The following is a 14,352-nucleotide window of genomic DNA, read 5'->3' as shown; positions in this document are numbered from 1 at the left end:
CCTTCTTTATGAAAGTCTCACAATTTTAGCTGAAAAGGGATATGGACTTTTTTCAAATACCTTATTTCAAATCGAAACTTGAGTTCGTCATCTATAAAATGGAGCTAATATTACCTATACTACTGGATCATGAACAGAATTAAACCAGTTATTGGTAAATCCCCTGAAATAATAAACAAGCCATGTTTATTCCCTCATTCTAGCTTACCTCTTCTCTTAGTGTTTCTTCAAGTGTGGAATACCACCATTGCATCAGAATCACTAAGCAGTTGCCACAAAGGTTGGTTCCATAAATCCCAGAGGCATCATGGTCCCTCTTTTTTTTTTTTTTTTTTTTTCTAGAGACAGGGTGGTCTTGCCCTGTTGCCCAGACTGGAGTACAGTGGCATAATCAAGGCTCACTGCAACCTCTGCAACCTTCTGCCTCCTGGGCTCAGGCGATCCTCCCACCTCAGCCTCCTAAGTAGCTGGGACTACAGGTGGGTGCCATCACACCCAGCTAGTTTTTGTATTTTTTGGTAGAGATGGGGTTTCACCATGGTACTCAGGCTCAAGCCCCTTTCGGCCTCAAGCAACCCGCCCTCCTCAGCCACCCAAGACTGTAATCCCTGCTGGGATTACAGGTGGGAGCCACCATGCCTGGCCTTAATTCTTTTATTATTTAACAAAATTTGTTAGAGATAAGATCTCTTGTCCATTGTCCAGGCGGGAGTGTAGTGGCACAATCATAACACACTGCAGCCTTGAACTACTGGGCTCAATCAATCACCCTGCCTCAGCCTCCCTAGTAGCTGGGACTGTCCTCCCATGCCTGGATCATTTTTTATTTTTTGTAGAGACAAGATCTTACTATGTTGCCCAGGCTGGTCTCAAACTCCTGGCCTCAAGCAATCCTCCTGCCTGGCCTCCCAAAGTGCTGGGATTACAGGCTTGAGCTACCACACCCTGCCATGACTCTTAATTCTGCATTTTTGTCAGATATTACAAGTGATCCTTAGGTACTGTAAAGCCATTAAAATTAAATTATTTAAAATTAAACTATTTTAATATATTTTATTGCCTCATTAGACTCAGAAACAATTAAAAATCTTCTTTCCCCAAAAAATACTTTAAAAACTTGAAGGTGTTCCTCAAGGATGGGAAAGTAAGATCTGGGGCCCTCCTATTTTAAATTAAAAATGCAAATTATTTGACCCATTCTTCTAAGGGTATATATCATTCATACTTCAAGCATCTGTCTTTCTCTTTAAGGCCTCCCTAGTTTCTTCATCTGTCTACTTAGGAGCAACTTCAACTAGACTATAATCTATCATAGCTCAAAAAGAAAAGAGTACTTACTAAATGATCCCAAATTAACTAAACTCATTTAAAATTAATAAGTCAAATAAAATTAATAATTCCATTCTTCTTAGCTAGCCAGTAGGAATAGCAGCTTCTTCCAAGCATGAGAGAATGGGTGTGCCTTTTATGCCCAAATCAAAAAATACAAAAAAAAAAAAAAAAAAACCTGTCATGAATTATAATAGCTTATTAATTTCTAATTAGATTTTAACTTCTAATTGTGGTAAGTAGTTCAAAATAACAACAGCAGCAACAACAACAACAACAACAAAAAAAAACACCTGAAACTGGTGGGAAAAACTTCCACAGCTTTATAATACAATAGCATTCTTTACACAAAAGTCAATTCTTAAAACCCTCAAATTTCAGATCATAAAAATAAATTTCCATTTACAGATTTCCCCCTTCCAGTTCCAAAAGTAGTTATTCTAGAGTAAGTATTCAACACATAAAATTTAGCTGAATCAAATAAAAATCACCAAATGCAAATGTCGATTCCAAAGCACAGATTTTATATATACTGCTTTCATAGTTCCCTTTTGCTCTTTTCTAGATAAAAGCAGGAAATTGTAAATATTCCCACTAAAAAACTCGAACCAAGCACACTGGCCTTTTCAAGTAATTCAGAAAAGGTAGATCATCAAGAGAAACTCCTGAGACACAGCAGTCTTCAGTGCATTCACAAGAGCCTCTGACTGTAAGCTTTCTCTAGTTAACCGCCAGAAGATGGACTACTTGCGCTATGCATGCAGATGCACTCCATTTCCTTTACCAGATAAGCTACAGACACTCTACTACCAACCAAACTTGTCCCTTCCATCAGAATATTTTTCATACTCTTTAGCAAAGTAATCAACCCTCCCAGGAGAAGCTAATTCAAATACACTCATTAGCATCTTTGGTTATAAGAGCAATACAGTGTGTAGATGCTGTTAAGAGTTCTACCATGGCTAAGTCAAGATTAGATAAAATCCTATAGGTAGATATAAATGTAACCTGCATTTTCTAAGCTCCTTGTAAGTCATCATATAAAGTCCAGATCTTTTTGAAATTTTATGCCTATTAATGGCAGTCAGCTCTCACTGGGGCCACTTTTTGTAACTCAGGTCAATTGAGAAGGTCATTGAATATGATTCCTCCAGTCCCTTCCAAGACAGGCTAGGTCTCCCAGGCTAGGTCTCCAAGGGGCACACAAAGGACAAGAACATGTCCAGTTGGTTCTTCACAATAACTTCATCTGGATGCAGCTTGTGCGGTAGATAATGGGCCAGGGTCATCTCCCAGGCATCGACGAGATATACTCCAACCCCTGAGAACATCCTCCGAAGGATGGTGTCCAGCTGAAAGTTGTACCAGTCGCTGTTGAAAAGGCTCACCTCAGGTCCCAGCTCCTGGGCGTTGGCCGTCCGGATGACCACCACGGTCTTTGGGCTTCGATCGAGGAGCCGAACCACTGCTCGACGGATGTTCCTGAGCCGCCGGATGTACACTTCCAAAGGGAAGGTGCTGAAGTGAGACCATACAGCTATGGCAACCACTGTGTTCTTCCCTCCCACAATGCCATTCAGCTCATTCGCCACATAATGGAGCTCACTGCTAAAGACGGTTGTGAAGCGGATGGGTGGACCATGGCAGCGGTATTTGAGCAGGATGTTGTGCTTCTGGTCCACTGCAAGGAAGGGACCCACATTCTTGGGACTACCCAAGTTAAACTCCACTAAATCTGAAACAAGGAAAACTCAAGTTCATAAAAACCTTCAAACCACGCACATATATTTTGATTATACCTTATTAAGTGGCTTTAAATAACAAGTTTTTTTTAAGTACAACAAAAAGGTACAATATAAATGTAAAGGGAATACCTATTTCACTGAACTCTGCCCCCTTTTGTATCAATAGGCCTTTATTCTAACACGTTTATTATTTAAATTATTACATAAACATAACATTCATTATAAATAACACCATCAGTGATAGACTCTACACTACACCTGTCTATGCCTGAAAAACAAAATAACCCATTTTTCTCTAATTATTAGGCCAAGAAATGTTGCTATTTGCACTGATCATTGCAATTTTTTAAATCTATGTCTAAAAAGTTTCTGTTAACTTTTATTTTAGGTTTGGGGGTATATGTAAAGGTTTGTTACATAGGAAAATCTGTCATATATTATTTCATCACCCAGGTTTTAAGCCCAGTACCCAATAGTTATCTTTTCTGCTCCTCTCCTTCCTCCCAACTCCTCGACTCAAGTAGACCCCAGTGTCTGTTGTTTCCTTCTTTGTGTTCATAAGTTCTTATCATTTAGTTCCCACTTATAAGTGAGAACATGCAGTATTTGGTTTTCTGTTCCTGTGCTAGTTTGATAAAGATAATAGCCTCCAGCTCCATCCATGCTCCCACAAAAGACATGATCTTGTTTTTATTGCTGCATAGTATTCCACAGTATATATGTACCACATTTTCTTTATCCAGTCTGTCATTGATGGGCATTTAGGTTGATTCCATGTCTTTGTTACTGCGAACAGTGCTGCAATGAACATTTGCTTGCATGTGTCTTTATGGCAGAATGATTTATATTCCTCTGGGTATATATCCGGTAATGGGATTGCTGGGTCGAATGGTAGTTCTGCTTTTAGCTCTTTGAGGAATCGCCATACTGCTTTCCACAATGGTCGAACTAATTTACACTTCCACCAACAGTGTGAAAGTGTTACCTTTGCTCTGCAACCTCACCAGGATCTGTTATTTTTTGGCTTTTTAATAATAGCCATTCTGATTGGTGTGAGAACCACAATTTCATTGTGGTTTTGATTTGCATTTCTCTCATGATCAGTGATATTGAGCTTTTTCTTCATATGTTTGTTGGCTGTACGTATGTCTTCTTTTGAGAAGTGACTATTTATGATCATTTAATTTATAAAAATCAACTTGGCATTTACATTTTATTCTCCTAACAGATAAATATTATTTCTTTCAAGACAAGGGCTTTAACTTCTGTTTTATGAGCACATATTAGTAACCAAATACTTCTTTTGGGAAATTCTGTCATTTGTAACAACACGGATGAAACTAGAGGACATTATGCTAAGTGAAATAAGCCACACACAGATGTCTTTGATGTGGAACTTCATGCAGTATTTGCCTTATACTGACTTATATGTGGATGTAAAAAAGTTGAAGTAGAGAGTAGAATAGTGGTTACCAGAGGCTGTTAGTGGGGTAGGTGCAATGGGGAAATGTTAATCAAGGTCTCAGAAGGAAAATGTTTTAGAGATCTATTGCACAACATGGTAACCATAATAAATAATAATGTACCGTATATTTCAAAACTGCTAAGAGATTTTAAATGTTCTCACTATAAAAAAGTAAGTATGTGAGGTGATGGATATGTTAATTTACTTGATATAATAATTCCAGTATATATATATATATATATATATATATATATATATCACATTGTACCCCATAAATATACTTATTTGCTGATTAAAAAAGAATGTTTTTAAAAATAAAATTAAAGCAAGTTCAAATGTAATTCTTAAAAGTGAAAACAAACACCTGTGGCCGGGCGCAGTGGCTCAAGCCTGTAATCCCAGCACTTTGGGAGGCCGAGACGGGTGGATCACGAGGTCAGGAGATCGAGACCATCCTGGCTAACACGGTGAAACCCCGTCTCTACTAAAAAATACAAAAAACTAGCCGGGCGAGGTGGCGGCCGCCTGTAGTCCCAGCTACTCGGGAGGCTGAGGCAGGAGACTGGCGTGAACCCGGGAGGCGGAGCTTGCAGTGAGCTCAGATCCGGCCATGGCACTCCAACCTGGTCAACAGAGCGAGACTCCGTCTCAAAAAAAAAAAAAAAAGAAAACAAACACCTGTTTATGCAATAAGCAAAAGAAAGAAGCAACCCTGTTTCTTTTGACTTTCAATTTTACCCTGTAGATGAAAAATCATGTTAATGTCCTATTGAAAAACTTCCATCTCTATCATGAGAATAACACAGATAGCATCGCTCTTCTCCCTCTAAGTTGTATTTCAAGGCCCAGTTGCCTGGAGACATTCTGAAGGTCCCAGGAATCAGTGGGACTCCTTGTTATTCCAAAAAACTCTGTATAATTCATCACTTAGTATGTGCATCCATGAGGAAAGAAGATGTGTCTCATATCCCTAAACATTCCCTTAAGTGCCTTAAGTAAATGTTGACAATCCAATTCAACTGATATTTCCTAAGCACCTACTTAGTGCCCACTGCTATAGGTGCTACAAGCCAGCAATGCTCAGATGGATAAGCTATAGTCCTTGCCCTCAGGAAGTTCACGGTCAATTTTGAAGAAGTAACATCAGAACAGAATTGTCCTACAGGATGGACAAGGTGGCTCATGCTTGTAATCCCAGTACTTTGGGAGGTCAAGGCAGGCAGATCACTTGAGGTCAGGAGTTTGAGACCAGCCTGGCCAACAAGGTAAAACCCCGTCTCCACCAAAAATACAAAAATTAGCCAGCCGTGGTGGCGGGTGCCTGTAATCTCGGCTACTTGGGAGGCTGAGGCAGGAGAATCACATGAACCTGGGAGGCAGAGGTCTTAGTGAGTAGAGATCACACCACTACACTCCAGCCTGGGCGAGAGTGAGACTCCGTCTCAAAAAAAAATATATATATATATAGATAGATAGATAGATACATATATATATATAAAAAATTGTCATATATTCTTCTTAAGGGTTAAAGTAGGTTTCACTTTTTTCTCCTTGCATTTCCAGGCTTCTCTTCTAGATTTTCCTACCAAACTACTACTTAGCATTCAGCCCCATTTTAACTGAACAAAAAGCTCAAGCTACCACTTTCTTTTGATTAAGATCAAGCACTGACACAAGGCTTTATTTTTATCGGTGAAGATATGTCTGTAAAGCATATGGTGGGAAGTGATCAAAATAGTCAGTGTGATCCTTGCTATCAAAGGAAATACCAAGCTACATCATTAGAATTTAAGAAGCAACTACAGACACCTAGAAAGGCCCCCGCTGGTCAGCATCACATCAAACCTTGTCTAGCATCATGCCATACAAAGTATTTCCCTTCTCCTAATGTATAACTTATACTTTATCAAACAAAGCTTAGTTATATCTGTTTCCATTTAAAAAACAAGCAAAACAAAAAGTGGAATTGACTTTACACTGTTGGGGACAATATCTACTTCCTCCTTTCCTTCTAAAAATTCAATTTAAAACTAAGTTGAGGCCAGGTGTGAGCCACCAGCACTTCGGGAGGTGGAGGCGGGCAGACTGCTTGAGCATGAGAATTCGAGACTAGCCTGAGCAACTCAGTGAGACCTCGTCTCTACAAAAAATACAAAAAATTAGTTGAGTGCAGTGGCTCACACCTGGGGTCCCAAATGCTTGGGAGGCTGAGGTGGGAGGATCACTTGAGCCCAGGAGGTTGAGGCTGCAGTGAGCCACGATCACTGCACTCCAGTGAGTGAGAGAGGGAGACCTCGATCAATCAATCAATAAATAAAACTAAGTTGACCTAATAAATAAAGAGCTGATTAAAAAAACACAAACAACTCACAACAAACTATCAGGCTTTACTTTATTAAAAGCCTTGCCCACACACAGCCATTAAAAACAGTTCCCACAAAACCATTTATCAGCTCTCTAAATTGTAAGCAGGGTCTTTATTTCTGCTCCTTCAGGATCCCTCCTTCCTTACCTCATCCACACCCCTTCCAGAAAGAGAAGAATGCCCTTGTGAAGAAGGAGTGGGCCTCCAACCACTGGGGTTTGTTCTGAGTGTGGAGAATAGCCCCAGAGCCAAGCAGAGAAATCAAGAAGTTAAGAATGCTGGAACTTACCCAGGCTCCCTCAGGAGGAGCCAACTGCATTTCAGAGTCACACCAATGGTAGGCCCAATGGATGACACAGGGATGGCTTTGCTGCAAGGATGCAATATGGACCACCACAGGTCTGGCTGCTTCCTTCTACTTAAAGCTACTATAAACTTGGAGCTGGATGAGACAGAACTAGGGGAGAAACAACTGGAAATGCCCACCTCTATTTACAACCCATAATATTAGAAGTGAAAGACACCTGTGAAGTGACATGGTCCAGCTGTCTCATGGAGAAATGAAGCCCTAAAAAGTAAATGACTTGTCCAAAGTCATACAGCTCATCAGTGCCATAAACCTCAATGAGAACCCAGTGCTTCCATGAGTACAACACAACACAGCTATTGATGAGAAACTGTCACACCTCTCTCCAGGGTACGAGTACCTCTTTAGTCCTACAGAGAAATAAATGTTTCCTCACCTGATAACCTTTCTTCAGGCACCTGAGTGAGCCTGCTGATTTCAAAGCCGATGTGGGAAAGGGTTATGAAACAAAAGGCAAGGTACCAACCTGGAACAAATGTTGTAAGGTATTCAAACCATTGCCTGATGGTTGAGTCACCAAATAAATGCACCACTTTTCTTTGTAAGCACTCTGTAATGTTGTCAGGGTCATTAAACTGACGCATCTTAAACTTTCTGGGCCTCCACTGGTCTTTATAATAATACCCAGAAGGAAAAGTTCCTAAGCCTTGAGATAGTTCTAGATTGTTAGTCTCTGTAAAGAAAAACGAAAAACAAATATTTTAATATTCTCATCCAACAATAGATGAAAAATGTCCCAAGAAACAATTATGCCCATGTATTTGTTAGCCTGATGGCATATGGGAAACATTTCCTGCTGTCAGATCTCAAATCCCAGACTTTCCTCCTCAGTAAAAAAAGGTTTTCTACAGCCCTAAAAAAGAACGAGTTCATGTCCTTTGCAGGGACATGGATGAAGCTGCAAGTCATCATTCTCGGCAAACTAACACAGGAACAGAAAACCAAACAACTCATGTTCTCCCTCATAAGCAAGAGCTGAACAACAAGAACACATGGACACAAGGAGGTGAACATCACATACTGGGGCCTGTCGGGGGGTGGGGGGCAAGGGGAGGGAGAGCATTAGGACAAATACAAGGCTTAAAACCTAGATGATGGGTTGACAAGTGCAGCAAACCACATGTATACCTATGTAACAAATCTGCACATTCTGCACACGTATCCCAGAATTTAAAGTAAAAATTAAAAAAAAAAAAAAGTTTTTCCTTTGTACAAAAATGGGAAGATCTGAAATGGGCATGAGCGTGTTGGTGGACAGAAAGGAAAGGAGGGACTTTCAGCATTCCCTCTACTTACATTTTATTTGAGATGGAGTCTCACTCTTTTTGCCCAGGCTGGAGTGCAGTGGCACAATCTGGCTCACTGCAACCTCCACCTCCTGGGTTCAAGCGATTCTCCTGCCTCAGCCTCCCAAGTAGCTGGGATTACAGGCATGCACTACTATGCCTGGCTAACTTTTGCTTTTTTTTTTTTTTTTTTTTAGACAGAGTCTCACTCTGTCACCAGGCTGAAGTGCAGTGGCGCAATCTCAGCTCACTGCAACCTCCACCTCCCGGGTTCAAGCAATTCTCCTGCCTCACCCTTCCAAGTAGCTGGGACTACAGGCATGCACCCAGCTAATTTTTGTATTTTTAGTACAGACAGGGTTTCACCATGTTGGCCAGGATGGTCTTGAATTCTCTTGACCTTGTGATCCACCCGCCTCGGCCTCCCAAAGTGCTGGGATTACAGGCGTGAGCCACCGCGCCCAGCCAATTTTTGCACTTTTAGTAGAGACAGGGTTTCACCATGTTGCCCAGGCTGATCTCGAACTCCTGATCTCAAGTGATCTGCCTGCCTCGACCTCCCAAAGTGCTAGGATTACAGGCGTGAGCCACCATGCCCAGCCTGATTACAAATGTTTTTATCAAAGCCAAATATAAAGGAAGACAAAACCCAAGAAAATGTGTGGACATAAGCATTTATCCAGCATTCTCCCAGAACAGAACAGTTTCTCACCCACATGCCTGCAAGGCAAGTAACAACTTAGACTAATATTTTACACATATGGAGTGGTATTCACTCACTGTTTTCATCCCATTAAAAGCAAAATTACAATTCATGAATCCTACCTTCAAATTTTATTTTTAATTCCAAAAAAAATCACTTAATATGGAGAACAAACTAATGGCAGACAATCTAACGGATTATTCTCCATAATACAAAAGGTTCAGAAAGTCTTCATACATCATGAACAATGCTAAAAATACATCACCAGTGTGTACTCCTGGTTGTAACCTAGCTACACATGATAACACAAGCAAAAGGACACCTTTCAGAGGGAGAGTCAACATCCTTCTGCCCTAACACCTCCTGTAGAAAATGCCACTGTGGAAACGACAAACGTTATATGCTTCAAAACAGATTGTAACGGCTAATATTTCTTGCAAGTTTACTCTGCATCAGACACTATTCTGAGCAAACATATTATCTCCTATTCTCACAGTAACTCTTTAGAGCAGCTACTATTGCTATCCCTGCCTTTCAGAACAGCTAAACAACTTGACCAGGGTCCCAGAGCTGAGCTAGTAAGCAGCAAAGTCAGCACCTGGCCCAAGCAGGTGAGCCCAAAGCCCACGATCTTAACCACTGTGTGCTAGGTTACTTCTCAAAGACAATGTTTATAGATGTTAGCCTTTCTTTTTTTTTTTTCTTGAAGATATATATTTATTCATTTCTAACAATTATTCAAACCTACAATCTCTAAGAAACCACCAGTTTACATCATTTTCATACACAACCTTTATCATAATCCAGTCATTCTATAGTCACCTATTAAGCCACAATTTGGAATCTAAATGCTTACATAACTCAGAAATTTAATTGAGTCCCCTATTTGTAACTACTTTTAGTTTATTTGACTTGACATTATCTGTGTTACTCCAAATTATTTTGGTTTTTATCCCTCCAAAGAAGATCCTCTATTTGACAGAGTGCGTATCTAATCTTTTTTCTTCGGCATCTGCTAATTCTTTGCAGGTTCAGAGCCCAAGTAGAAAAGGAAACTGAACGCTGATTTTAAAAAGCTTTATTTGGCCACTTTGGGAGGCCGAGGAGGGTGGATCACGAGGTCAGGAGATCGAGACCATCCTGGCTAACATGGTGAAACTCCGTCTCTACCAAAAATATAAAAACTTAGCCAGGCATGGTGGCAGGCGCTTGTAGTCCCAGCAGCTCGGGAGGCTGAGGCAGGAGAATGGCGTGAACCAGGAGGCGGAGCTTGCAGTGAGCCAAGACCGTGCCACTGCACTCCAGCCTGGGCGACAGAGCAAGACTCCGTCTCAAAAAAAAAAAAAGAAAAGCTTTATTTGGCAAATGCGATTATCAAAGAAAAATTGGGGGGGGAGGGTAAATATTTCCTTGGCTTGTTCAGAAATAATTTCTCAACACGTTATCAAGTGTAGCTTTACCATGTTACTGCACCTTGTGCAAAGCTCCCTCATTATATCAGTACATCAAGTGGCATAGCTAGAAAGCTCCAGAGACGATACCTAGGGCCCACAGAAAACATTTACTAGAATGAGAATTAAAAGTAATTTTGATGTTACCATTTTTTACCACTGTTAATTCAGCAGACTCCGTTATTCTGTGTCAAATATGCGTTATAAAGGAAAGTATACGTCACACAGGAAACAATTATCATTTCCATTCAAATGTCAATTATATTTACTACCAGAGCTAAGTCAAGGAAAGCAAATCAATGACTAAATCTGACATTAATTCTTTAAACATGCTGCATGTTACATGAGAAAAATCCTATTTTTTAAATGAAATGCACATACCTATGTTGCCCCCTAATGGTCAGTTGGGACAAAAACATTTCCTGACAATTTTAAGACGATTTTTAAGCAGTCTGTGGCTGTTTAAACGGTGTTTCTTGGAACTCAGAATGCATTTCATGTAAGATAGCTGAGATATGAAAGTCTCCTAAATAGATGATATAACCCCTAATTTACTATTCACATGGAATAAAAATAATGAAAACAAAAAAATAAAAATGAGCTATTATTCAACTTTCTGGTTATCCTGAAAATTGCTGGTGAAGAAAAAAGTTTAAACAGAGGTGGTTGTAAAAGCACATATGAAGACTTGGGCAAAACCAGAAGGGATATTTTTTATTATTTGAAAGTAACGTCCCTGTATCTCTAAAATGTCTTGGCTTCTCTTTAAAGCCCATGGTTTGCCTTTTCCTCAACAGGGTGTCATCCGTGTAATCCATTAGCCACAGGGAAGGCCAAAGATGGAACAAAACAAAGGATAAAAAGGCATAGAGAAATTTCCCTAAATAATCCAGAAAGAGCTGGACAAAAGGAACACAACGTGAATGGAGGTGGAGCGGGGCGGGGAGGGCCGCGGGGTGAGCACGTGCAGCAAACCTGTCCCTTCATTTTATGGTATGGAATTGTCTGCAGAATTAAGAACAGTAAAAGGCAGGGCAACGGGGAGTACACAGTTTATAAGGGGAAAAAAGACAAGACAGAAGAAATGGGATCAACCAATTCCCTGCACCAGAGATTGCCATGAGCATAGGAAGCTTGGGATAAGGTCAGTAGGGAGGGATAGGATGAGGCAGGATGAGGAATGGGGACAGTGTGTATTGAACTGGTTAGAAACACTCTGCCAAGCGCTGGGAATATGAGAAGGGTCCAGCTACACAGCAATTGTAATGGCTTGAGTTTGAGTTTACACCTTGAATTCCCCCTATGAAACCCTGGAAATTTACTTTTCTGTCCTATATATTTTACTACCCTAAAACCTCTGCATTTTACAGAGGAAAGCTAAGAATGTTACACAGATAGATATTCTATAAATTCATAGACTGTTGAATGGGACCTCAGAGAGTAGCTAGTCCAAGTATCTTTTTTTTTTTTTTTTTTTTGAGATGGAGTCTTGCTCTGTCGCCCAGACTGGAGTGCAGTGGTGCGATCTCGGCTCACTGCAAGTTCCACCTCCTGGGTTCACACCATTCTTCTGCCTCAGCCTCCCAAGTAGCTGGGACTACAGGCACCCGCCACCACACCCACCTAATTTTTTGTATTTTTAGTAGAGATGGGGTTTCACCATGTTAGTCAGGATGGTCTCGATCTCCTGACCTCGTGATCCACCCGCCTCAGCCTCCCAAAATGCTGGGATTACAGGCGTGAGCCACCGCGCCTGGCCGTCCAAATATCTTTTAAAGATGAAGAAAGCAAGTAACAGAGTGACTTGACAAAGTTTCTCAGTGAGTAGAGAGGCAGGTAGTGGTAGATGTGGTACCATTTACAAAGACAAATACATTTCACTGATATATTGAGGAGGCTTCCTTCCCTCAAATGATTTTTATATGCAGAACATGGGCCCTTTGATTTCCAGGTTAACTAAATTAAAGACATTCTATATCAAATTCTTTTTTCCAGCAATTGGAAAGTAGTTGTTTTTAAAATAGCTTTGTCCCTTTGACATCTGCATCCAGTTAGGTAAATTTTAAAAAAATAAAATAGCTTTGTCACATTTGTTATAACATTTATCTGCCATTTTTTAGAAATCAATATCAGATGAGGTCTCATCCATAAAATGCCTAGTTTCACTTTTGCTGCATAACATGAAACACTATCATTGACTTCATGATCTGTATACTAGAAGGTTGATACATTTGACTACTGTAGACCGGGCACGGTGGCTCATACCTGTAATCCCCAACACTTTGGGAGGCCAAGGCAGGCGGATTACTTGAGGTCAAGAGTTCCAGACCAGCCTGGCCAACATGCAAAACGACATCTTTACTAAAAATACAAAAACTAGCCAGGCATGGTGGCATTGTGCCTGTAATCGTAGCTACTTGGGAAGCTGAGGCAGGAGAATTGCTTGAACCCGGGAGGAGAGGTTTTAATGAGCCGAGATCACACTACTACACTCCAGCCTGCGTGACAGAGCGAGACACCTTCTCAAAAAAAAAAAAAAAGTAACTACTGCAGGCAAACCAAAGCATCAAGACATCATTGGCCATACATCCTAAACATGGTTAAGGGTCAGTAGGGAAAATGCTAGATGAAGAGTCACAGGACCTAGTCTAAGTCTGTCTCCACATCTCCAACTCTGAGACTTCAGAAATCATTTAAACTTTCATCTTATTCCCTAACTACACCCTCAAAGTCTAGCCTAACAGAGAAGGAATCAAAATGATGACACAATAAGTGAAATCTCTGGATTCCGGTTACATCATCCATAAAATGGGTCAACTACTAGTAATTTTGAAGAGTTACTGTGAAAATTCAATACTGTAATAGTGTGAATAGTAAAGCGCATGCTAGAGTCCTGGAAACATCCTGTGTGTTCTAAACGTTCAATAACTTGGTCTAGATGGTAGTTATTTTATTAGTTTTCTATTGCTGTGTAACACATCACCACAAACTTACTGGCTTAAAAACAAGGGACATTTACTAACCCGCAGATCTGCAGGTCAGGAGTTTGAGACATAGCATAACTGTGTTCTCTCCTCAGTCTCACAGGCTGAAATCAGGATGTTATCAGGGCTGTGTTCTCTGAGAAGAGCCTTCAAAAAGGTCATTCAAGGCCAGGCGCGTGGCTCACACCTGTAATCCCAGCACTTTGGGAGGCCGAGCCGGGCAGATTGCTTGAGCTCAGGAGTTCGAGACCAGCCTGGCCAACGTACTGAAACCTCATCTCTACTCAAAATAGAAAAATTAGCCAGGAGTGGTGACACACACCTGTAATCCCAGGTACTTGGGAGGCTGAGGCACAAGAATCGCTTGAACACAGGAGGCGGAGATTTGCAGTGAGCCAGGACTGCACCACTGCACTCCAGCCTAGGCGACAGAGCGAGACTCTCTCTCAAAAACAAACAAAAAACAAACAAACAAAAACAGTTCATTGAAGTTACTGGCAGAACTCAGTTACTTGTGGTTTTAAGACCCATTTCCTTGATGGTTATCAGCCAGGAGATGCCCTCCAGCTCCTAGAAGTTGCCTATATTCCTAGCCATGTGGCCCCCTTCATCTTTAAAACCAGCAACAAATAATCTCCCTCACATGGAATCCTTCTT

The 14,352-nt window shown here is 40.8% G+C and overlaps 1 protein-coding gene across 2 annotated transcripts in view; it reads right to left on the bottom strand.

Annotated features, from left to right (window-relative positions):
• Positions 1–1,508: 1,508 nt before the first annotated feature.
• NXPE3 (neurexophilin and PC-esterase domain family member 3) overlaps positions 1,509–14,352 on the bottom strand; it is a 37,877-nt gene continuing 25,033 nt past the window's right edge. Inside the window, exons 4-5 of one of the 2 annotated variants that reach the window (XM_025377837.1) lie at positions 7,738–7,944; positions 1,509–3,064 (exon numbers count right to left, since the gene is read on the bottom strand). In XM_025377837.1, the coding sequence (XP_025233622.1) occupies positions 2,514–3,064; positions 7,738–7,944 (758 nt within the window). In that variant the 3' untranslated portion in view covers positions 1,509–2,513. The remainder of the gene's footprint in view (positions 3,065–7,737; positions 7,945–14,352) is intronic. The other variant, XM_025377838.1, reaches the window with a different exon arrangement.

This window comes from Theropithecus gelada, chromosome 2, assembly GCF_003255815.1.
Source record: "Theropithecus gelada isolate Dixy chromosome 2, Tgel_1.0, whole genome shotgun sequence".
Classification (NCBI taxonomy): domain Eukaryota; kingdom Metazoa; phylum Chordata; class Mammalia; order Primates; family Cercopithecidae; genus Theropithecus; species Theropithecus gelada.
This window is presented reverse-complemented; position numbering and strand designations above follow the sequence as displayed.